The sequence below is a fragment of the Xiphophorus hellerii genome, chromosome 22 (genome assembly GCF_003331165.1).
Source record: "Xiphophorus hellerii strain 12219 chromosome 22, Xiphophorus_hellerii-4.1, whole genome shotgun sequence".
In the NCBI taxonomy this organism is placed as follows: domain Eukaryota; kingdom Metazoa; phylum Chordata; class Actinopteri; order Cyprinodontiformes; family Poeciliidae; genus Xiphophorus; species Xiphophorus hellerii.
In genome coordinates, this window is record NC_045693.1 from 19,001,803 (window position 1) to 19,026,001 (window position 24,199).

Below are 24,199 nucleotides of genomic sequence, written 5' to 3' on the forward strand. Positions count from 1 at the left end.
CAATTAACTTTCTTCTTACTACATGACACTAATATTTTGAGGCGCACCTGTCATAAAGTTCATCTACCTAAATCATTTTTTTATATTTAAATATACATGGCATGTCGAGACTCTTTATTGTAGTATTCGTAGCTCATCTTAATTTTGAAATATTATTTTTTTATCTTTAATATAAGAGCAAACCAAGACAGTAAAGTATTTTTTACATCAAATTTACAGAGTAAATACACTTATGTGGAAATATTGCAAAGAATAAAAGCAGATCAGAGCTACCCTCTTAACTTTATTACCAAGCCTCTCCTCAAATAGCAAATTAATTTCTAAATGTCATCACATTTGAACAAATGTGTAATTCCACAATGGGCAGATTGTGGTGGTTGTTGTTATGCTGTTCATTGTAAACAACAGGCCCCTTGAGCCAATCTGCTCAAATCAATGCGTGTGTGTGCGTGTGTGTTGTGTGCTGATGCCCACACTACTTCTGTGGGATTAACGCCCACATGACAGTGCTGGGCTGGGCTCCCACTGAGCCTTTCACTTGGCTTCACTTGCAAAGGCGGTCCCTGTTGCCGTCTAGCAGAGCCGTGGACCTCCCCAAACTAAATCTGTATGGACCTGGACATGAGGTGGTGGTCAGGAAAACTGAAAACTCAAGTGAGATGGAGCAACACATGCTGAGTTTGAGTGGAGAATGCTGCTTCGAAGGGAAGTCCCCGTGTTGTTCAGACTCCGAGACTTTGAGTCAGGGAGACAAAGAATACGATGATATCCTGGAGCTTAATCAGTTTGATGGACTTCCTTACTCATCAAGGTTTTACAAACTGCTAAAAGAAAGGAAAGAGCTGCCGGTGTGGAGAGCAAAGGATGAATTTATGGATTCTTTGACCAAAGGACAGTTTGTGGTTCTTAGTGGCTTTGCCAAAACTGGAAGAAGCTCTCAAGTGAGTACTTTACATCTTTTCTCTGTAGAAAATCATTAAAGCTTTTAGCAATGCAAAGACAAAGTGAATTTTTTTTTTTTTTTTAGTGAAACAAGTTCATTTTCTGCTAACTATTGGGAGTAATCCATCCCACTTTTGTTTTGCATCAGATTCCTCAGTGGTGTGCTGAATTCTGCCTCTCGGTCCGGTTCCAGCATGGGATGGTGGTGTGCACCCAGATTCATCCACAGCAGGCGGTTGATCTCGCTCTGAGAGTGGCCGATGAGATGGACATCAACATCGGTCATGAGGTCGGGTACACCATTCCCTTGGAAACTTGCTGCACCAGTGAAACTTTCCTCAGGTAATGAAAAAGTGGTGCTGAAAAATTTTAAAAAAGCAAAAAAAAAACAGACCAACTTTTTTTTTTTTCATTACACACACTGCTAAATCAACTGGCCTTTTATTAAATCTCAGCCGAGACGAGAACAAAAGGCTAGAGGGGCTCTTTTCAGCTGCTGCGTCACAGCTGCCCCGCTCAATGACCACCCATATGTCACACTCGCCATGTGGGTGCCTCATAAGTCAGCTGGGGGACAAAGGAACTCTGCCCTGTGGGGGGTTGGGGGAGATGAGATAAACAAGCGGTAGTAAAAGAAACATTGTGATAAAAGGTAGTTTCTAAATTTAATTAAATACGACAAGTGAACCTGAAATGGTAATAAAGTCTCTCTTATTAGGAAGCCATTCCTAAGTATATCTTTAAAAAAATTAAAAGTATATATTTTAATTTTACAATAATGCAGACCTGAAAATACCTCCAAACTACACGTAAAGACTGTAACAGTCCTTGAGATCTGCCATCTAGACACGACAGACTTGAATAAAGGATTAACCAAACTTTTTTTTTTTAATCAATTTTGCCTCAGGTATTCCACAGATGATATGCTGCTGAGGGAAATGATGTCAGACCCTTTGCTTGAGCGTTACGGTGTGGTGATCGTAGACCAGGCCCACCAGAGGACCGTTGCTACCGATGTGCTTTTGGGTCTGCTGAAAGAAGTCGCCCTGCAGAGGCCAGAGCTCCGTGTGGTCCTCCTGTCTGCAACCAAACCGGACCCCAAGCAGCTGAACCTCTTCACTGGGTCAGCACTGCCAGCCATCCACCTGGAGGCCCCAGAGGTTGGGGAGGTGGCGTACAGCAGCACGGGTGACAACTACTTCTGTTCTGCTCTCCGTCTCGTGCTGGAGATCCATCGCTCCAAGGAGCCGGGGGATGTGGCTGTGTTTCTGGTGACGATGCAGGTAAGACGCAGCCCTGACGTCCTAAGTCTGACAAAATAGTTTTGTTGCTGAATTATCTCTGTATGTCTTCAATTAGGAAATAGATCTGGCCCATGACATCCTGTGTCATGAAAAGCGAGGCTTGCCACCTGGTCTGGGTGAGCTGCTGCCCATAGCTGTACATCCTGACCAACCTGGGAGTCTACCGATGTTTGGGGAGGAGGCGGGTCAGACCAGACGAGTGTTCCTCACAAGCAGTCCAAATGAGGACTTCTTCTGGGCTTATAGCTCAATTAACTTTGTTATTGATGCTGGAGTGGAAAAAAGATATGTAAGTTTTGCATGATTTCTTGTGCTCTTGTGATCTCACAGCGATCAGATATTTGTGGCCCATTCAGCAAGCTGTAATTTATGAACTAAAAACTTTTCTTTCTACTTTATGAGTCCGTTTAAAACATCTTAACAATACAAAGTTTGTGGTAAAATAAAACAATAATTAAAAACAGAAAAATATCAAAAAACGTCCAAGGTCAAATATCTGCATTCCTGAAACTCAAAGAATTCAGTAAAGTAACCTGGATTCAGGTCAGAGGTATTTTAACAGGTGAAAATCCAACTGCAGAAACTTCCAACACAACTCAATTATATTTCACAATTTTTTTTTTCCTTTTCTGTTTTTCTGCACATTTCAAAATGACCCATATCACAAAGCAACAGTTCGGTTCATCCTAATACCTAATGTTCTTAATATAAGGAACAAATACCTTCACACCATGTGAGGGAGCGAGGTGTTTTTGCTCTACTATTAAACAGTATTTTATTAATAATTCTAAACAAGAAAAAAATATTGCAGAGTTGCTATTTTACACATTCTGTATTATTTTGTGTATGTGTCTAGCATTATCAGTACAGTGAATAGCATTTGCTTAGCTTCCTGTTATCTGCTGATGTCTGTGCGAACAGCCTCAGCAGAGATGCTATGTCAGAGTGTATGTTTGTGTATCAAAGATGCCAGTGAAGTGTATTAAAAGAAAAATAACAAAAACATATCCTTGCTTCTGTGATGCAGGGAAAAAAACTTTTTTAAAGACGTAAATATATAGTTCTGGACCTCTCTAACTCCTCTTTGTCATTGTTTTTGCAGGTTTACAACCCGAGAATCAGAACAAACTCTGTCATCATCCAGCCAATCAGCTCAGGTCAAAGCGAGTGCCGCAAACAGCTGGCTGGTCCAACAGGTGAGCATGTTTTAGGTATTTCTTGCTGGTTAGATGACCCTTTGACCTTCAAAATCTGCTAGAATCTATGATTGCCAAATCTCAGAGGTGTTGTTTTGGATATGGTGCCTGTGCAAGCCAGTAGAGGACAGTGAACTTACTTCCATGTTCAATAAAACCAGTTTGAGCTCATTTAAACTTTGCAAATTGATCAAATTCAGTCACCCAAAGAAGAGCATTCTGTGGCTTTTCAACAATGTACATGTTTAGCAACAATTCAATCATGTCAAGAGAATATCTCCCATACTACTGCATCAAAACCAAACTGTTGTTTACACCAAATCGTGAACCAGCATCTGAGCGGACAGCCAGAACCAAATTGCATCAGTCTGGTGTTTTTCAGTCTGTTATCGTCCAATTTTTTTCCTTAGCCAGCTAATTGATCTATCTGGGTTTAATAAAGTGGCCAGTGAGTGAATGTAAATCTGTAGTTGTGATTATCCAGCTGTGTGTAAGATTACCGTTCTGTCCTGCAGGCAAGTGTTTTCGCCTTTACCCGAAAGAGAGACAGCTTCCTGCAAAGATTCGTCCTCGTATTGTGGAGTCTGACATCACCTCCACCGTGCTGTTCCTAAAGAGGATGGAGATCGCCGGGCTGGGTCACTGTCACTTTATCGACAGGCCAGGTGAGATTTATGTGTTCACAGGCTTAAAACAAGCAAAAAAAAAACAAAAAACATTGAATATTTTGATGCTTTTGCAACAGGTAAGCCAGTGTTCATCCCTAAAAATTCACTTATTGTTGGACAAGAGAATCTTTCGGTCCAATCGGTTTTGTTCTCTTTTTGCTCCAGCAGACAGGAACTTTTTTTTTTCTTTTTGTTATTATTGAAAGGCAGTGAGCCATGCTTCAGCTGAGCCGACAGCTCCTGTTCTGTGAGCATCCTTTCAGCGCTGACCTCCTTCCGTGTGCTTTTGTTCTCGTCGGATTTATGCACAAAAAAGCACCACAAAACACGCACACACACTCATTAGCTGATTAGAGCACAGGCATGGCTGAGCCGGTGTGAGGGTGAGCAGATAATAGGAAACCTTTCTTTCCCTCTTGTTTCGGCTTTCTCATTTAACACTATAAAAAAAAACTAACTCATAACATGAACCAGTTTTTATTTTGCGTAGCGGTATGAGGCAGATGTTGGCAAGGATTACATCTTTGTAATCTGCTGCTGCCCTTACGTTCTCAACATTCCCAGCAGGGTGCTAGACTTTGAATACTTAAAGTAGATTTGTGTGGAATTAATGATCACCCAGTTTAAATATGGTTAAATACAGTTATAAATCCTCTTTCCTTTGCTCGTGTCTAACATTTTGAACATTATCCCACACGCCTCCTTTGAAATCTCTCTTTCCAGACCCTGGAAGTCTGATGCAGGCACTGGAGGAGCTGGACTACCTGGCAGCTCTGGATAACGACGGGAACCTTTCTGAGATGGGCATCATCATGTCTGAGTTCCCACTGGAGCCTCAAATGGCCAAGACTGTGCTGGCCTCCTGTGAGTTTGACTGTGTCAACGAAGTGGTCATCATTGCAGCCATGCTAACAGGTGATGTATGGGATTTTAACACCAATCTAAAAAACAATGGGCACGCGCAAAATCATGAAGTCACTTAAAGTGTTTCTCTGTGGTTTTCACCTTTAGTACAACCATAAATGTCAATGGATGCTACTGGGATTTGATAAAATATACCAACACAAATAAATGCATAACAGATTAGAAAATTGTCTTGTGCATTTGTATCCACCCGATTTACTCCAAACCCCTGAATAAAATCATTTGCAACCAGCTATCACTTTTTCACTTTGTGCACTTTGTGTCTCTTGATAGCCAGAGAAACAGTGAAACAGTTCATGTCAAAGTTCTTGCATCAGAAGGGCCCAGTCAAAGTTGTTTCTACGATGTATTGACTAAGGGGGACTGAATACAAATGCATACAACACTTTTCAGATTCTTATTAAATATAAAAACCATGTATAATTTCACTTCCGCTTCACCATTATTAACAGATAGATATAGGCACCACAACTTCCCTATGACCATCGGGATGGATGGATGGATGGATGGATGGATGGATGGATGGATGGATGGATGGATGGATGGACGGACTATTTTGTTGGTCTGTCACAAAAAATCCTTATAAAATCCATTGATGTTGTGGTTTGAAATATGATCAGATGTGTAAATGTTCAGCTTGTATTAGCATGTTTATATGAGCACCAACTGTTTTAGTAAGTAAGTATTATCTTGTGTATCTTTTTAGCACCCTCTTGCTTCATGGTTCCAGCTGTGGAGCTGAAGCCAGAGGCAGCCCAGTGCCGCATGAAGTTCCAGCACCCGGAAGGAGACCACTTCACCCTCATCAACATCTTCAAGGCTTTCAAACAGTGTCAGCAGGATGAATGTCAGTTCAGGGAAAAAAACAAAGCAAAAAACAGTGACATTAGGCCATATTAATTCCCATTTCACCATCTAACTCTCGAAATCCTTCCTCACCACATTCTTTCCCTGCTGTGTCAGACTGCGATGAAGAGAAGTGGTGTCAGGACTTCTTCTTCAACCACACTGCCCTGCTGACGGCCGATGCTCTTCGAACCGAGCTCACTGACACGCTGAGGAGAATCGAGCTGCCTGTCTCAGCGCCTGCCTTTGGCTGCCGAGGCAACACGGTCAACATCAAGAGAGCCCTGCTCGCAGGGTTTTTCATGCAGGTCAGATATTGCAGCTATTGTTGCCTGATGGGTGCACTGTGGGATATTTACAGGCTCATGTAATCTGAATATACGTACATTTGCAATTATACTGGCTGTTCTTTATTGGTCTTTAAATGCCTACAGTAAGATGGTGTTTCTGGCTTGAAGGAAGGTTCAATGATCTCTCCCTGACCAATTAAATGACAGAAAAAGTGAGATTTCCTTCTACATTTTCAGGTTTGGCTGTAGGGAATGTGCAATAAAGAAGTACTGACCTTATTATAGATTTACATTGTCCATCTAAACCAACCTAACCATATCTAACAAAGCAATTCCCTCTCTTTTACATCATGAAATAATTGTGATTAACCACATATTCTGGGAAGCTGACTTGAATTACACTGCAGCACCCAGGCCTGAATACTGCCACACTGCTGCAGCAAATTCAGCCTGATATTAAGAGATTCAATCACGCTTCAGAAATTAGGATGCTGTGCGGCATAGCCAATTGATGCAGCTGTCAGGGATTTTATTCCAGCATGTCTTTTCTTATTCACTTAGATTTGTCCTCTATTTGTTTCCCACTCAAAGGGGAAAAAAAATCATATGATGCACTTTCTGTTTGCATGCTCCATCTCTCTCTCTCCCTCTGTCTCTCTCTTTATTGTTTCATTAATCTTCCTATGGAGTGACTCTTGCTTTGGCTCTGATTCCCCTCAGGTGGCTCGGGATGTTGATGGATCGGGGAACTATTTCATTCTGACTCATAAACACGTGGCACAGATCCATCCGATGTCTGGATATGGAGCCAAGAGCCCCAAGCTGGGCCTGCCGGAGTGGGTGCTCTTCCACGAGCACACGTTCTCGGAGGACAACTGCCTCCGCACCGTCACCCACATAAAGCCTGAGGAGTAAGCCTTGTTAACTTTTCTTCCCCCTCCTTGAGCACTTTTATTCATGCACTCAATTTTTTCAAAAACTGGCTACGTAGCAGATTCACAACTGAAGCTGCGGCCTCTCTTACTGCCTGAAAGCGCCCTGCAGAAACCCCGCAGTATCTTGGCTCAAACCTAATCAGACAGACACGTTCCCCTGACTCCTTTGAACCATATTTAAAGTCTCGGTTCGGGAGAGACTAGTTGTGCTGGCTGTGGAGCGAGGAATTACAAATCCTGTTCTTTAGTGTCTGCTTGCTGGAGAGAGGATTACAGATTACCCAGAACCACTGGAATGCCGAGCAGCAGCTTAGAGTGTAAATGTAAAGCTTTGCTGACTGACTGATGCCCGTCTGCGTTTCATAATCTTCGGATGTTGATTTAAGGGTTTGAAACTGAGAAGTGTCCTGTGTCTTCAGTCCATCAAAAGTGGGCATTTCTGAAGACTGAAAATATGTTTCATTGAATCACTTCAGCACATTTACGGCACCTAACATTGTTCTCCTTGATTGCAGGTTCGTTCAAATGATGCCACAGTACTTTTTCTACAACTTGCCATCGAGTGAGAGCAAAGACCTCCTGCAGAATATACTGAACGGCAGAGCGTCTCAGAACGAGGAGAACAAGCGCTCGTCAAGCCAGGAACCCCAGGAAGACCAGACGTCTGACCGCTGCGTCATACAGTGACTGTCAGACCCCCCGCTTCCGGTCACGGCTGGACAAACTAAGACCTAGCTTGTCTTCACTTCTAGCATCGACACCATCCAGATAGCTGAGCTGTTGTCACAATGTCCTCGATTTTTATTTCTAGCATTCACCTTTCCCTCCATTTGTGCCCCTCCTCCTTTTCTTTATCAGTCAGGGTTTTATTTTAAATAGTAATGTACAGTGCACTAATATAAAAATTAAAATATTTAACATATATGTTTGGCATTATTGCTCAGTACAAATGAGATATTTACATACATTTGTTATAATTTTAAGACTAAAGACGCACTTGAGTCATTGTTTTTACTGGGTGGAATGACAAAACAGTTATTAAAAAGTGCAATTTGGTACACAAGTTTGAATTTAATTAGGGTAAAACTTATATATACAGTACAGGGTCAAATATGTATACTATGTTACCAAATGTATTGGGTCACCCATCCAGATAATTAAATTCAGCTGTTCTGATCACTTCCATGGCCACAAGTATATACAATCCAGAGGCTTGGCATATAGATAGCACCCACAGCAGTTTGTCAAATAGCAAATTGCTGTGCATAGAGGGATTTGTGGACTGGGCTTCCCTAGCTGGTGGTGAATGCAGTGTTGTAAAACACATCAACACTGGACTCTGGAGCTTGAGAAACATGTGCTCTCTTATGATAAATCATGCTTCTGAATATCATCCCAAATTGATGCAAAAAAAGCACATCTATGAAAGATTCAAATTTGTTATATTCGCACCCGTCAGTGTATTTAAGCGTATAGCAATGGTTTGAGTCCTTCCTGGTTATTTTCTAAATAGTTAACCATTCTCTGGTTCCCATTTCTATTTTTTCTGCCCTTACTGTCCAACCCTGCAGCACAGAGGGTCGAGTTTGATTAATGAGGTGCATGAACAGTTTGGACACGCCTGCAGCTCCATCTGCTGTGGACTCGCTTTAATGACAACAGGGTCACGGAGTGCAGCCGGCTCCACAGTGTAAATACGATGTCCTCTCTTCAACTACAAAACTCATGTGCAATAACACCTGCTGGCTTTGTGAGAGAACATGGTGGTACCTTTAAAAACCTGTCATGTTAAACTGGATTTAAAAAAAAAAATGCATTCAGGCATTTTAGATCAAAATATCACATGCAAAGAAAACATATCTATCTTTTTTAAATGTATGATTTAACTCTTGCATATAGAACACAGACCTTTGAAGAAATACAGCATACTAGAATTAAAAAGTCCTTTACTTCTTAGAGCAACCATGCAAAAACAAAAATAGAGTCACTTTCTTACATACAGCATTATGGACACGTCCAGCTCTTTTGATTTTTGCATTGAATGTTGCTCAACTATTGCACAATTTCTAAAGCAAATGTTGTAACTTAACCAAAATCACTTAACTTTTTTTCACAGCATTATTGATAAACAAAAAAAACCAAAAAAAAAATACGCCACACAACCTGGAACCGATCTGACCCAATGATGAATAATTTATCTCAGCCTCGAGGAAAAGAATTTATTTCTTTGCTAGAAAGTTAGAAACGTCTACAAGTCTGGCTGTTGGTAGAGTCAAACTCTACATTGGTAATAAATTTAAACATTCAATGTACAATTCCTTACTGAAAAAATGTACAGTTTAAAAGTGGTGATGTGAACAGAAACCACTGCCACGATGCAGATGTTAAAATAAATGATACAGATAATAATAGTCCCTGCCCCTAAAAAAAATTAACAGCGTTGCCTGAGTTCGAGTTTGTTATCTGACACCTAAAAGCTGTAAATAACAGATTACTTAAATGCTTCTCAGAAGGCCTAGTCAAAGTACTGACACATATGGCTGTACTACAAAGCAAGATAGATGGCCTAGCCGGCTGTGTTGAGATGAATGTCAGAGTTTTCAGTATCATGATGGTGGATCTGTTTGACACTAGATCAACAAATCATTATCTAGAAGAGATGCATTTCGCTCCAGAGGAGGTTCAGTTTAGGGTTTTCATTGTGAGAAGTATTTAAAGTCCTTATAGCTGTAATCAAGTTTGATTACTCAAATTCAACACATAGTTCTTGGTTGGACTATTAAACAACAACAACCCTGACACTCATTATAGTGTTTCTATAATAAATAACTCACTGCATTCAATCTAACAGCCTCCAGTTGGTGACGGCAGGAAAGGAAAAAAAAAAAAAGTGCAAAGTGCTTGACGTCACCATCCGAACCAAATGAAATCGATCTCTTCAAATGGGCAGATTTCTTTTATTATTTTATGAGAACTGATGCCAATGACTGGAAAATATTTCTACATTTGCAGATCCATCCGTGTATACTAGCACAGTTAGCTAGTTATATTACTTCAGTATTGCAAGTTTACTTCCATATATTGCAATATCTGAGAATTTTCATTTTAAACAGAAAGTGATACATTTAAAATCTAGATTATTTTGATGTCTGATGAAAATCCACTTTTTTCCTCCAGAAAAAAAAAAAAGAAGTTTTTTTTAATACAAAAATGTTATGGCCTAAATGTCAAGGTGAAGACTGCTGACTGCTTAATGTAATATTGACAATTATGTACATGAAGTTCTCCATGAATATAATTGTCAATATTATATTAAGCTGTCTAAAAAGGATTCAATATAATGCTCTGAAAAACAGATTCTTGGGTTTTCATCAGTTGTGAGTGAAACATTAACATGAACAAAAATAAATGAATGAAATGTATTACTGTGTATAATAAGTTATACTGAGAGTTTTTCTTTTTTATTTAATAATGAAATAAATTAACTTATCGATGTTCATAGTCAGTAACGTCACTTTTATGTGTGAGAATAAATAAAACAATCGTTGTGTGTGGAGGCAAAACTCAAAAGCTTATGTCAGAACCTAAATAGTAGCTATGGAACTGCAAAACTACAAATTTCCAGCTATGTTATCCCGCTGCTTTTCTCAATAGATGCAGCAAACTTTCTTTCATAATAAAGTATCAGGGGTTTGCACTCCTTAAGGACATTACATGGTTGGTCAGTACATTTTGAGTGGAAAAGGCATCTAATCATAATACTCTTAACCTCAGAGTGCAGAGACAATTGTAGTTGAAGTTGCTACACACTGTACTCCTCTTGTCCTCTCTGTGCTTTAAGCTCCTTTTATTCCTGTGTTGTCACTTCCTGTTTACGGGGTCAGCTGCTGCAGGAGCTCAATGTAGAGCTCAACACGACTGAGGAGGGGCGCGTCTTTCTCAGCGCGCAGAAACTTGGAGTACACGGCTTTGTAGTTTTTCAACATCTCCTCGTCTTTACTGCTGCAGAGCAAAACAGAGGTGAGCTGGTCAGCGATGAGCTGGACAAAGAAGATCGCACGCAGGGTTTTAGACAGCTGCTCACCTTGGTTTCCGCTTGCTCGTCGTCATCAGCTTGATCACTTGTAACAGCAGGAAGGAGAAACTTGGCTCAAACACGCCAATTAACTTCAGCACTTCCTGGAGGTCCAATCCAGACCTGGAGCCGCCGACCCTATCGGGAGAGTCTGGTGACTCGGCGGCAGATGGTTCAGTCTGCTGCTGGGAGGAAGAGAGCATTATGCTGTGAACAACAATATGTGGTCAGAGTGAGTACATCCCTCTTACTAGAGGGATTTACTAGAAGAGGGATTTCAAGTTTTTACTTACTTCTTCCTGTTCCTCCAACAGCTCCTTCTGGATCAGCTGGAAAGCATGGCGGATTTCTGACATGATCTCTATTGCTCCAATCAAGCTCTTCAGCTTAGCCACGCTGCTGCTCTGACCTTTAAAAAACACACAACATGGCTAACTGTAGGAAGGTTTTGGAAAAGAAATGATCGCACAGGAGTCCAAAACATTTTTAAGATGAAAAGTTATCCCACTTGTCATGGTGAACTCTGTGAAAGCCACCCTCTCCAGCAGCGTGCGCAGCAGCTCGCAGGGCGCGTCTTTGAGGCTGAGGAACAGAGAGACAGCTTTGCTGTAGTGAAGCTCCGCCAGGCTGCGGTGTTGCTTCCTCAGGTGTTCGTCCCCCACCTGCGTCACAAGCGCAGCCAGTTTCTCAGAACACAAATGCAGCAACAAGTGACACAGCAACACAGGAAAGGAGTTCTTCAGATAAATAAGATCATCAGAACTGAGTCGTACTTGATTTCTAAAGCAACTGTGGTACATGGAGGCCAAGCGGTGGTGGATGGTTGCGGCTCTGTACTGGTACAGCGGTTGCCGGGCCGACTCGGTTTGCAGGTCGCAGTATTTCAAGGACTTCATCATGGCATCGGTCACCTCCCGTTCAATCTGTACAATCAAAACATAAAAACGCAGCTTTTGAAGTGGAGGAAATGCAACGTTGTCGGAGCAAGTTGGGCACTGAATATGTGCACCTAAATAAATCGGAATATCATTTGAACTGAATCATTTCAGTGTATCAATGCAAAGAGTGAAACTGTTGATGTTTGATGATATGCCTGTTATTATTGTCAAGTGTTCCTGGGAAGTGGAAGAAATGCCTGGTGTGGTGTTGTGATGTGTGTGCGTGGGTGTGTGTGTGTGTGTGTGGGGGTGTGGGTGTGTGTGGGTGTGTGTGTGGGTGTGTGTGTGTGTGGACTGACCTGCTCCTGCGCCTTCCTGGACAGTGGTGCGTAATCCTGCAGAAGCGTAGCCAGGGTGAAGTAGGTGGTGGACAGCTCCCAGTTCACACTGTCCCATACAGCTGGGTGGCCCTTTCTGCTACCCAGCGCCCTTAAAGCTTGCAAGTAATAGTCTACGGCCTGAAGTAAAAAAAAAAAAAGTATAAATGGAAAAAACTATTTTATATTAGATACATTTAATATTCCTTGATATATTACCTTATTGTAGTAAAGGGCCTCCTCTGGAGAGAACTCTCCTCTGCTCTCGCCGGCAGAGACAGGACAGTGGGCCTGAGCGCAGATCCTCATCAGCCTGCCGGTGTTGCACAGAAGTAAGGCCGTGTTGGTGCTGTCCCTGATGGCTTCAAAGTCCTTCATTCCTTTTTCAAAGAAGCTGAAGCTCTTCTTCCACAAGTCCTGCTCCGCTGCAGACACAGACTTCTTCACTAGAACAGAAACAAGACAACAGCTTAGTTTGACATTTTCGCCGGTAGGAAAATTGATTCATGAAATCCCGTGAATGCTAAACAAATAAGTGCACACATTACACCTCGTTTTTCTGTCTGCATGGCTGCTGCCTGGTTCATGTAGTAGACCCCCATCTCGTTGCGAATGTTTCCCAGCCGTCTGAGGACCTGGGACAGCTGGTCGGAGGATTGATCTTTCAACACCTCGGATGTGAGCATGTCGTGTGCCGCCTCGTAGCATCTGCAGCTAACAAACAGCTGGTACTCGGGGTCCATGGCCAGATCTGTTGCCATGCTGAAGTCTAATAAAAAGAAAGAAAGATGATTAATATAATCAATAAGACCAAGTAAAAAAAGCAAAAAAGCAATCACAATAAAAACTTAAAATCATTTTTATATCTGTGTTTAAGTCAGTGTGGCCAGGGGTCCATTTGTGGGCCCTGGACTGATTTTGTGCAACTCAAGAATGACACAAATTCTTGAGTTGCACAGGTGGTTGAGGCAGATGGAGTCTTTTTTATTTTTAATCAGGACAAAATTATGCCAAATCAAAAATATTAAAATTAAAATATTGCAACAGAAGATGCTGGCTACAACACAAAGAATTCAATAACTATGCACCTTCTGAGGACCACGTCTAACCAGCAGGCTCCGGTGCATCCACATCTGCTTTTAGGGAATCTATTAAACACGGCTATATAACTTTTAATAAAAGTGACATGAATCTTATTGTGTATTGTTCAGACCTTTCAAAATTTGCAAAGTGGGCCTCTTTCCTTTAATAAGCAAACCTACACAATCCCTTCTCTATAATAATTGGCACATCCTTTTCCAACAAACAATCTGACCACTCGTTTAATTAAAGTATTTCAACTTGGTTTCCTTTCCCTTTTTGCCGCTTATTTTTTTGGCCTCAAGTTCTTTTGACTTGGTGATTTTGGCCCGTTGTGACATCTCTAGTTTAGGTGATACAGAATGAAAACAGACCCTGGCAGCTGCTCTCTCTGTGCAGACTGTGCAGGATCTCCTGGTCCTCTTTGGTCTGGTAGCTGTACTCCTCCAGGTACGCTGCCCTGTTGCTGGCGTTCTGGGCCAGCATGAGCTGAATGTCTCCACAGAGTGACAGGCACTGGCTGTGAAACTGGAGCACATGCGGGCGCAGTGTTTCGCTCACAGAACAGTAAGCATCTGAGGAAGGTGATAAAATACAAAATAATGAGGAACATAAAGAGACCTGTGTTCAAGAACTGTGAAAATTCTCATTAGGGTGTTAAAAAGTTATTTCTTAAACTGATAAATGTAGTTTCAGCTGTGGTTTTTTATTACACTTTAATGCTAGATTAATATAGAATTGAGACGATACAAATTATTTATGTAATTTCAAAATTCACATTTTGGAAAAAAAAAAAGAAGGGAAAAGCCACTCACCATAACACTGCAGGGAGAGCTTGATGTAGCGCAGGGCTCGTCCGTACTTCAGCAGGTTGGTGGCAGCATCCGACAGGACGTAGTACGCTTTGGAGGCTTTGAGGAAGAGCTGCAGTTTCATACGGTGCTGCCAGGAGTCTGGGATCATTCCTGAGCGTGTCGGGTGCTTCTGGTCGGCCTGCCCTGTACCCGCTGGGGTCATGCGGGAAAATCCACAAGTTCACCATTGAGGCATAGTGTTTTTCGATTTCATTTTTAACTTATTTTTGTGACGTGAGCAGAGTAGTCTCACCTCTCTCCAGAAGAAGAGAGATGCCTTTCTCTGAAGCTCCGTTGCCGCCTCCATCCTCATATTTTAGCGGAATGGGAGTGTTAGGGTCGGCAGCGGGCAGATCGCTCTCCTTCTTGATGCAGCCATCCACCGCTTTCAACCCCTGTGGATTTATTACAACCATATTTACGTCTCTGATTTGGCTCTTCTGAACAGTAAGACTGTGACAAGACATTATGCAAGAACTCGCCTTCAGTACGTAGCTTAGGACATGTCTGCATCGCTCCTCTTTGTCTTGAGAAACGGGAAAAGCACAACTTGGCTGCGGAAATAAAATCAGAGCGATGCTTTATGCTTTGAAACTTTCTCCATCTTTAATCTGAAAATACCTAAAAGTCATCTCTTACTCTGATTTGGTGAGTTGATTTGTATTTCTCAGGGACCGACAGCTCCCCCACGGAGCGGATCACGGCTACCGCTTTGCTGTCATCCTGCGGCCTGGAGCGGTTGCCGTAGGTTCCCATGTCTTCGCCGTCCTCTGTCAAGTCGTCGTCCTCCTCCTCTTCCTCCCTGTCCTCGTCGCTGTAGCTGTCTTCGGAGCCACCGGCCCGCAACGACTCCCCTCCGTCTTCGTCAGGCAGCTCGTCGAGCTGGAACAGCTCTGACAGCATGTAGTAGGCTGAGGCAATGATCTGAGCACGAGCAATCAGGAAAAAACAGAAGCAATCGAAAGAGGGGTTGGGTTCCTTGAGGCCAAAAGCTGTTGCCCTCTGAGTCAAGAGGTTTCACACTGCGTTGCCCAAACGCCAGCTCTGAAAGATATGGGTAAAAATGGAAGTGGAATTTTTCTCTTTCACATACCTGAGGATGTTTCTCCGGATCAAGAAGTTTGACGCAGTTTAGGAGCAGAGTTCGGATTTTGCCATAGTGCTTTCTGTTTTGACTTGCCTTCAGCATCAAGTTGCTGGCCACTCTGCGCCACAAAGACAAACGACGACAGAATCTTATCTCAACTCTTAATATTTTACTTTCACATATATATTTAAACTTTACACATTATTGAGTTCCTTCACTTTTTTTCCCTGTACACTTCCCTCTGCATACGTTGTGCTATTTCAAACATTCAACTTTTACCATAACATGCTCATTCAGGACATTACAGCCGTGTGTTTTGGTATTGACGTCTTCTACGGTTTATGAAATAAAAAACTTTTTGCAATCATCTTGGGCTACATTGAGATGGAACCTTCCTTCCAACCTTCCTTGCATTGACTGAAAGTTTTCACTCTATGATTTTTCTCCTTTTGCTTTATTCTGCTGTTTCTCCCTTTTTCTTACATTACAATTTATGTGTAACATAGATTTTTTGTTCAATATTATGTACCAAGCATCACCACAAACAGGCTCCTATCCAGAAAATAATAATAAAATAATACAAAAAATAAAATAATGAAGCTACTCACCTGTACAGTAAAACAGCAACAGGAAGGGTGAAGGGATTCTGATATTTCTCTTCTTCAGCCTCCTCACACAAAGTCGTGAGATCGTAAAGCTTCACTATGTCACTCCCGCTAGCTGTGGATTGAAGATGTGACCGAAGCAGACATTAGATACACAAAAAGAGAGCAATTAGAACAAATAAATGAAAGTATTTTCTCCCTACCTTTGAAAAGCCAGTAGGTGTGACCCTCTTTAGTGCAGTTAGACTTTAGGAAGGAGAGGATATTTTGGGCAATGTCTTTTACCACCCTTGTAGAGAAAGTCGAGTTTTCCAGATGAGGGATGTCTTCTGTTTTTATCATTTCGTATTTCTGAATGAAAACACAAGAAAGCAAAAAGAATTGAACAAATGTTCAAGAATTGTCAAGGAGCTGCTATATTGTACTAAAATCTCCACAAACAAACAAATCAGACAAAAAAAACTCAGCTTAATATTGTTTTCAGGTTTTGTCTCCTGGATGCCTAGATTTAACATGTTAATAGAGTCCACACCATTTCTAAATAGTCAGAAGTTTGTGTTATTGAATGTGTTAACTCTGGCAATTTACCTGAACAATGCCATTGACGTGAAAACACATGACGAGCTCTGGGACGTTGCACATGAGATTGTCGAGCCAGTAGTCAATACCAGTTAAAATGTTGATTGGTTTGTTGCTGTCCCTGGGGGAAAAAAAACAAAAACAGAGCAAGTTGGAGCGTTCGACGCTGCTCCAACAATCTTTGGAAGCAGTCCAACAAACATTTGAGTAAATTGGTCAGTTTTTTTTTTTCCTATGTTAACGCTGCACATCTTAGCAAACACCAGAAAGAGTCAGCAAGAAAATGAACACATTTTAATTATTCCAACTCAACTATTGCTCTGAATGTACTGCATGAATATTTGAAAAGGTTTTCAACAGTCTATTTATTTAGGCTTTTTAACAAAGACAAAGGAAATTAGTATAAAACCTGCTCAAACAAACATGCATGAAGTGAACTCCTTCAACTTTCCACATTTTGTTAAGTTACAAACATAAACTCTAAAATATTTGATTGGAATGTAACTTGATATACCAACACAAAGCAATGCATTACTGAGTACAAACCTAACCACAAATTTTCTAAATAAATTTAGGTCTGGACTAACCTATGCATCTGTAGTGCAAACTGATTAGCAGACAGACGGTTACAATACTGAAGTTGTTGTCCAGGTGGAAGGTGAATCTCAAGTCTGCAGCCTCCTTTTCTTTCAGAATTGTCATGCATTTAGCTCCATCTTTCATTTACTCTCTGCTGAAGAGACTTGCATTTTGCATCCAAGTAAGATTTTGGTCTCATCAGTTCAGTTTCCTCCATATTTGAGGTGGCTCCTGGTGAACTACAAATGCTACGTCTATTGGCTGTCTTTCAACGACAGCTTTCTTTATCCCGCTCTTTCAAAAGGTTTGAGAACATTCTGTTTAACACAGTCCACTGAAGTCAATGCTTGTAGTGTTAAAAGGATCAAGGATGTGCACATTGCATGGTCAACCCATAAAACTTATATTTTCTGCTCCCTACTGTGTTCAGAAAAATTAAGATTTTCAGACAAAGTGGATGGGAACGGAATATTTAGTTGCAAATCAAAATGTATTTGCTTAGTCTTCAAATTAAAAACAAGCACAGATCTTTAATGGGAAGACAAGAATTCATCATCAAACCTTAGTCTCAGACTAACAGCAGGATATCGACCACCTCCAAAAATAGGCATGTTGGATCCAACCAGCATGTGGATGTCCTCAAATGTCCACATGATGTTTCGCACAAAGTCGTTCCTTAAACCCTGTAACATAATATAATATATAAGTAAACAAGTAAACAACTGCAGCAGGATTACATTCTTGAAGAGTAAAATATGCTACCTGACTGTTTTCCCCTTCATTGAAGAGAGTAGGAAGATTCTGCTCTTTAGGCACTGATGTCACCTGACCTAAAGCAAAGTTGCTGTCCACAGGAACACTTTCCTGAAGATTTAACAAAAATAAGCACTTGATTTGTGTAGACATCCCCTATAAAATGTATCTTAAAGCTTCCTAAATCTAACTTTGAGTTGAGGAACCATCATTAATCCAATGGTAGCCAAGTTACCTGTTTGGGAGTATCTGCTTCATCTGCTTCAGACATTGCGCTGGTGAAAGTAGCAGGCCATGAAGAGCTGTACTCTTCGGCTCCATTCTCCTCATCCTCTTCTATCATGTCTTCTGTTACAGGTTCTGCAGCCCCATCACCATTTATACTGCAGAATATAATAGTGAAATTACAACATCTTTAGAAGTCAAATTGAACTGCATATCAAAACTTATTTGTCCAGAAATAAAACCCAAACTCTCACCTGTAGTAGAGGAACTTTGACAGGATGGCTTTCTGATACCAGTGCTCTTTGCTCTTCTTCTTTCTCTGCCATTTTTGATCTATTAGGCGCTGGTAAATCTCTTTGAGCCATGTCCAATCTCCCGTCTACAACAAAACATTTCAGCACAATAAACAGACGTTGTCATTAATATAACTGTTCCGACGAAGTTGAATAAACATGTCTTCCTGTACCTGAGAAGATCTTCTTAGGAGTTCCTGAGTGTCCAACTCATCCAAAAGCAACGTCCTTCCAACACGATGAACAGCCATACTAACATGGGACTTGCTGTAGGGGATTTTCAGAAGCTTCTTAATGTTCTGCAGAAAACAAAAAAAAGTTTTGGCCATATCCATACTTCAGAAACAAGTTAGAAAGATAAGGAAAAGCGCTACCAACCTCAGAATCTGATACGACATCCACGTCATCCCCAATGCAGTCAATGAAGTCATAGGCCATCCCAAAACTGTAAGGATTTTTAAAAAAAGATCCCAATACAGTTTTTCACTTATAGTTTTTCTCACTTATTCAAAGCTTCACACTCTGAGGCACTTTTTTTTTTTAAATGGCTGCAAGAAGGTTACATGCTCTTGGAATTATACAATAAGTTCTGCAGTGATGCCAATTGCAACTAATTATGTGTAAATCACACTGTGGATAAACTGGCAATCCAGTATGTTGGAATCAGTCTTCCTGAGAGCTTTCTAGACATTTTATTTCTTTCAGAGAGCAGTCATCCCAAATACCAAATGTTTAGTACTGTAATGTACTTTTTAAATCTGGAACTTTCAGTACTTAGCTCAAAATATTATATTATTGTGGCCTACTGCAAAAGTTACAAGATATTGAGATTCCAGACTTTAATTACAAATGACAGTTTGTTGCTACTTTGTTTCACAAAAATGAGTTAAAAGGAGAGTTTGGCTAGTTGCAATAAAAGGGAACTGGCACCAATTCTTCCTCAAACATGCAGACATAGTTCTCATCTAACAGGAGTCAAGGTCAAGTGAAAGCCTTAATTAGAAGAGAAAATGGCATTTACAACTCTTGAGGAAACTTGCAACACACAGGAGTCTTTCCTTTCAATGAATGTACAAAATACAGATAAAATAAAAATGTCCACTGCAGGATTTTATAAAAACATGAACAGAAGTTTTAAAAAAACAAATCTTACTGTTTCTACACCGTGTTTTATTTGGGTCACACACACTAAAGTTGGCATTAATGATTAACTATCGCGATGGAGAATACACCGTGTTCCAAATTATTATGCAAATTGGATTTAAGTGTCATAAAGATAGAATTTTTTGTTGTGCTATTAAATTTATAGATGGTATTGTGTGTCAGGGCTCTTTGAATCACTATAATTAATTTCAGAGAGCTGGGTTGATTAGTTTGTCTGGTGAGCTCAATTAAAGGAAATCTACTTAACAAGGATGGTCCACATTATTAAGCAGGCCATATGTTTCAAACAATATGAGAAAGAGAAAGGATCTCTGCTGACAAATATCATCAGATAGTTTAGGGCCGTATGACAAGGTATGAAAGCATTAAATATTTAACGAAAACTGAAGCGTTATCGTACTGTGAAGAGATTTGTGGCTGATTCAAAACAAAGATGGGTTTGTACAGATAAAGGCATAATGAGGAAGGTTTCTGTTAGACAAATTCATCAAATTAAGAGAGTAGCCGTTAAAATGCCCTTACAAAACAGCAAACAGTTATTTGAAGCTGCTGGTGCCTCTGGAACAGGAGCTCCGGGAAGGTATTCTGACATCCTACAAAGAAATTCAAGCAGAAACTATCCAAAAACTCACAAGTTCAATGGATGCAAGAATTGTGATGGTGATATCAAAGAAGGGGCCCTATATTAACATGTAACTCGGTCTGTTAAGATGTTTTTGGGTGAAATAGCTTTTTGATTTTAGTACATGCGACCACTTAATGCTGCACATTCAAAGAATAACCGTTTGCAGTTCTTTATAATCCATAAAATGTTTAGAAAATCTGCTGTTCATAATAATTTGGAACAGTGCATTTTGAGTTTTATATTTTTGAAAAAAATACTGTTCTCATGGGGAGCTTTGTTCAGTAAAATTTGATTTATACTGTAATAGTTCATGACTTGAAAATTATACTGATCATCATTTGCATTGATCATTTAAGAAAATCTGAGAAAATATCAATTGCATAATAATTTGGAACACGGTGTAATTATTTACAACTTTTCTCTTTCTGACTGCAAAATGATGTTTTTTCCCCACTATTTCCCCTTGTTGTGTCTACTGGAATGTTGATGGTACAGGATGTAATGCAGTGGTATGACTAAGTGGTTGGATAGGGATCATAATAAATCTTGCTGGATGTTGTGCACAGCAGCAATTTGGATTCCTTGGGTTACAAATTTTCCCTCACAAAAGAATATGTAGGATGGTTTTGTAAAGAACATGACCCAGCTTGCTGTGCGCCTCTCACAATCCTGGTTTTGCTTTGCCAGTATGCTGAATGGTTTGCTGCTACATGGGCATTACATCTTTAAATTTGCTATCCCTGCTTTTCATGTGTCTGCGACAACATTGGTGCTCAAGTCTAGGGCCATCAAAGAGATATGTAGTCACATATCTCTTTACAGTTTTCTGCAATTCGAAAAAGCAGAAAACTTCTGTATTCTGACATTGTCTGGACAGTTATGTAAGGTGCGTCAGATCTAACCAAATTGGTCAAAGTGACGCCGGGTGTATAAACCCTAAGGCTGCTTCTAACTAAACAAAATTTTTCACACCTCTTAATGGCCTCTCTCATGTCATTCATAACTCCTCAGACAGATGGGGGTTCCACAGAAACTGCACTGAGTGTCTTTGTTATGATTTATTTCATTATTTCTCCCTTGATGTATTTTAAGCAGTGTTATCTAGGATTAATACCATTAATATGGTAGAAAAGACTGATCTTTATGTTTTAGAGGCACAGGGAGAAATTCTTTTTGTTCCTCCTATTTTAAAAAGTTATTTTCACACACAAATTTTCAAGACACATTTTGCTTGTTCGAACTAACTGAACTTGCAGCGTTTCCACTGTACAATAATAAATGCTAATACCTAGAGAACGGTTTGCTCTTGCTGCTGGAGCCTAACACAGTGGTGCCAGCACTGCCCAGCTGGGGGTTTTCTCTCAGCCAGTTGGCAGGTGGAAGCTTCAGGTCCGTCTTCTCCTGCAGGAGGGCGTAGGTGGTTGGAGGTGGGGCAGCAGAGTACTTGACCACTGCGCAGCTCTTTACTTCTCCATTTCCTAAGCATACTGTCATATCCTGTAAATAAGACAATTAGACATCAGATTATAATTTAGAAATAATAGTTATGTTACTGCCAAATTTATTTTATTTGTATTACTTAAAACAATTAATAAAAAATAAAACAACAAAGCAATCAAAATGATTTTAGAATAAAACTTTGATGTCACGCCCACTTGAGCCAAAAGTCACAAAGTAAAAGGAAGATTTTACAGAGATAGAACCAGACTATTGAAAAATTTAAAAGCAGTATGAAAATCTTACAAAATAGATGTATGAATTTAATAATGATGAATAATTTCAATTTGTAGATCTGTGTACATGTCAGATATTTCTAAGATATTACAGGGTAAAACATCTAGAGACGGTACCATATTTTGCCAGTTAACAAGATATTGTAGTCAGTTTGAAATTATTTCACTATAATAGCTTGACACATGATTCTGCCTCTGTCTTTGTTGTCCCGTCTAAAACTGCTTGTCATAGTGAGTATCGCAGTTTGTGCCGTAAGAAGCATGAGCTTTGGGGCAATTAAATGAACTGTTATAGGTAAATTACCTTACATTTTCACTAACCACAGAAAATTGAACACCAGACATTTGGATGTGACTTTCAAATATTAACATATGATAATATTTAAAATAACTTACTAAATTAAAATGTTTTAGGTGACTGGGTTACAACTTCTCAGATTTGAAATTGAACATTAGGACATAAATTGTGGTACATACTACTCTTAATATAGTTTTATCTATGCAGCTGTGGCCACATTAGTTAACAGAAAACTAGATTTTAATGATTTTGAGGGGTGTCTCGTCACTTGTGGTGATTTTTTTAAGTGATTAAACTAACATAACTCCGGGAAACTTAGCAAATGTACACAGTTTGCTTATTAAAACACGACAATAAACATGTCATCTTAAACACAACAAATACAATATAATACTGATCAACCTGGTAACTTACATGTTTGCTGTAATCTCCTGTGCAAGAGGAACCACCAACATCTTCTTTTGAATTATCCATGGGAACCCCAGGCTCTCTGTCCTCAGGTGGCAAGCTCATACTGGACAAGTGAGTCTTTCCACTTCTTTCTACTATCCTCTACGTATTTCTAACAGCTGGAAAACAAACATATAGCTCAAGCGACACAAGCAATGGCTTTATAAAGTACGTAAACACACAGTTGCATCGATAAAGTCAGTGGCAACTTCAGACTGTCAAGCTAGCTCAAGAAAACAGCAGTCAACGTGGAAAAAAGTGGTTTCACAATACGAGTGTAGCACTAAAGCTAACCCACAGTCAAATGACAACTTGCTATTACTTTTCGCAGTCTAAATAATGTGTACCCACTAGTCAATAAACACGTTTAAGATGCCTGTAGCCTACCTTTTTCCCATCTGCAGCCACTCTGTGTGCAGTTCTCAGACTGACAACAAGCCGATGACGACTTCCTGTTTAACGGTAAAACGAACTGCAAAACTATTCTTATTTCCTATTTATAAAATATAAACCTGTTTGGAAATTGAGAAAGAAGAAAAATCAGACCGTTAATATGCTACATAACTTTATGAATAAGAATATTTAATTTAAAAACTCATTTTGATAAGAGGCGTGAACCGGAAATACATTGAAGAGTTCTTTCTAGAAAAATGGAGCGCTTTCTCGTTTATTTTGAGGGCTTTTATTCTGAAATTCACGGCCAGGTTGACACTTTTTTAGAGTAGGCTACTTAATTTTCAAGGACCACAAATCGATATAAATACATACTTTGTTTAACAAATATTAGTATATTTGTACTGCAGTCCATCATTAACTTAAACCACCACTGCACTCGTAAAATACACCATAGGATCGAAGCAGACAGATTACCTGTGGCATTATTATCCCCTCTCAGCAGGTGAGCCTGTCAGCTGAAACATATAAAGAAACCATGATATGTTGCAACACAGGATTGTGGAATATTTAAACAAAAATAAAAACTCACATATGCATTAAAAAATGATGAATGCACATGTAATGAATTATTTTTCCACATTTAGTATGTCTTTTGTAATTTAAAGTATTTATTAAATTCATGTAGTATTTATGTCCAGTTTAAAACGAATTTCACTCACTGATGCATTGATTTTATATTATATTATATTATATTATATTATATTATATTATATTATATTATATTATATTATATTATATTATATTATATTATATTATATTATATTCAGGGAATGCCACGCTGCTTACTGAACAGGAGACACTTCGCTGCTAGACTCAAATTCTCCTGGTGACTCAGAGTTAATTTTTTTTTCCGCAGAACAGAGTCGACCCTTTGTGACAGCTCAAGGCTTGTGAACGGGAATAAACGGTGGCGCAGTTTACATGTAACAATGGGGAGCTGGAAGAATCATGTGCGATCTCAACTTCTTCACAGAGACGATAAA

At 39.9% G+C, this 24,199-nt stretch overlaps 2 protein-coding genes across 4 annotated transcripts; one reads left to right on the forward strand and one right to left on the reverse strand.

Annotated features, from left to right (window-relative positions):
- The first annotated feature begins 557 nt into the window (after positions 1-557).
- Positions 558-9,429, forward strand: dhx32b (DEAH (Asp-Glu-Ala-His) box polypeptide 32b). The gene is made up of 11 exons (XM_032553458.1): positions 558-941; positions 1,091-1,284; positions 1,850-2,225; positions 2,302-2,535; positions 3,349-3,442; positions 3,958-4,107; positions 4,834-5,025; positions 5,741-5,881; positions 5,998-6,188; positions 6,891-7,081; positions 7,621-9,429. The coding sequence occupies exons 1-11, from the start codon at positions 660-662 to the stop codon at positions 7,790-7,792; spliced, it is 2,217 nt and encodes a 738-aa protein (XP_032409349.1). The 5' UTR covers positions 558-659; the 3' UTR covers positions 7,793-9,429.
- edrf1 (erythroid differentiation regulatory factor 1) lies at positions 9,035-23,241 on the reverse strand. Of its 3 annotated transcripts, none has more exons than XM_032553454.1 (26): positions 23,148-23,241; positions 22,725-22,879; positions 21,568-21,776; positions 18,869-18,935; positions 18,664-18,789; positions 18,452-18,576; positions 18,208-18,355; positions 17,982-18,083; positions 17,781-17,902; positions 16,650-16,761; positions 16,265-16,412; positions 16,065-16,176; positions 15,463-15,574; positions 15,009-15,293; positions 14,852-14,923; positions 14,623-14,764; positions 14,331-14,522; positions 13,890-14,090; positions 12,986-13,204; positions 12,655-12,881; positions 12,418-12,576; positions 11,954-12,103; positions 11,689-11,842; positions 11,474-11,589; positions 11,190-11,362; positions 9,035-11,107 (listed from the first exon to the last, which is right to left on the reverse strand). In XM_032553454.1, the coding sequence occupies exons 2-26, from the start codon at positions 22,821-22,823 to the stop codon at positions 10,978-10,980; spliced, it is 3,702 nt and encodes a 1,233-aa protein (XP_032409345.1). In that variant the 5' UTR covers positions 22,824-22,879; positions 23,148-23,241; the 3' UTR covers positions 9,035-10,977. The 3 variants fall into 3 exon arrangements, with proteins under 3 accessions (XP_032409345.1, XP_032409346.1, XP_032409344.1); XM_032553455.1 differs by having other exon boundaries at positions 9,035-11,104; positions 11,190-11,365; XM_032553453.1 differs by having other exon boundaries at positions 11,190-11,365.
- Between the last annotated feature and the right edge of the window lie 958 nt (positions 23,242-24,199).

Excerpts from the sequence above, each read along its gene's own strand:
- dhx32b (XM_032553458.1), top strand. The coding sequence starts at position 660 with ATGGAGCAACACATGCTGAGTTTGAGTGGAGAATGCTGCTTCGAAGGG. Across the intron at positions 5,026-5,740 it reads CATTGCAGCCATGCTAACAG|CACCCTCTTGCTTCATGGTT; the intron begins GTGATGTATGGG and ends GTATCTTTTTAG. Across the intron at positions 5,882-5,997 it reads ACAGTGTCAGCAGGATGAAT|ACTGCGATGAAGAGAAGTGG; the intron begins GTCAGTTCAGGG and ends CTGCTGTGTCAG.
- edrf1 (XM_032553453.1), bottom strand. The coding sequence starts at position 22,823 with ATGAGCTTGCCACCTGAGGACAGAGAGCCTGGGGTTCCCATGGATAAT. Across the intron at positions 18,356-18,451 it reads TCAAAGTTCCTCTACTACAG|TATAAATGGTGATGGGGCTG; the intron begins GTGAGAGTTTGG and ends TATATTCTGCAG. Across the intron at positions 14,091-14,330 it reads GCTCTCCCTGCAGTGTTATG|ATGCTTACTGTTCTGTGAGC; the intron begins GTGAGTGGCTTT and ends CACCTTCCTCAG.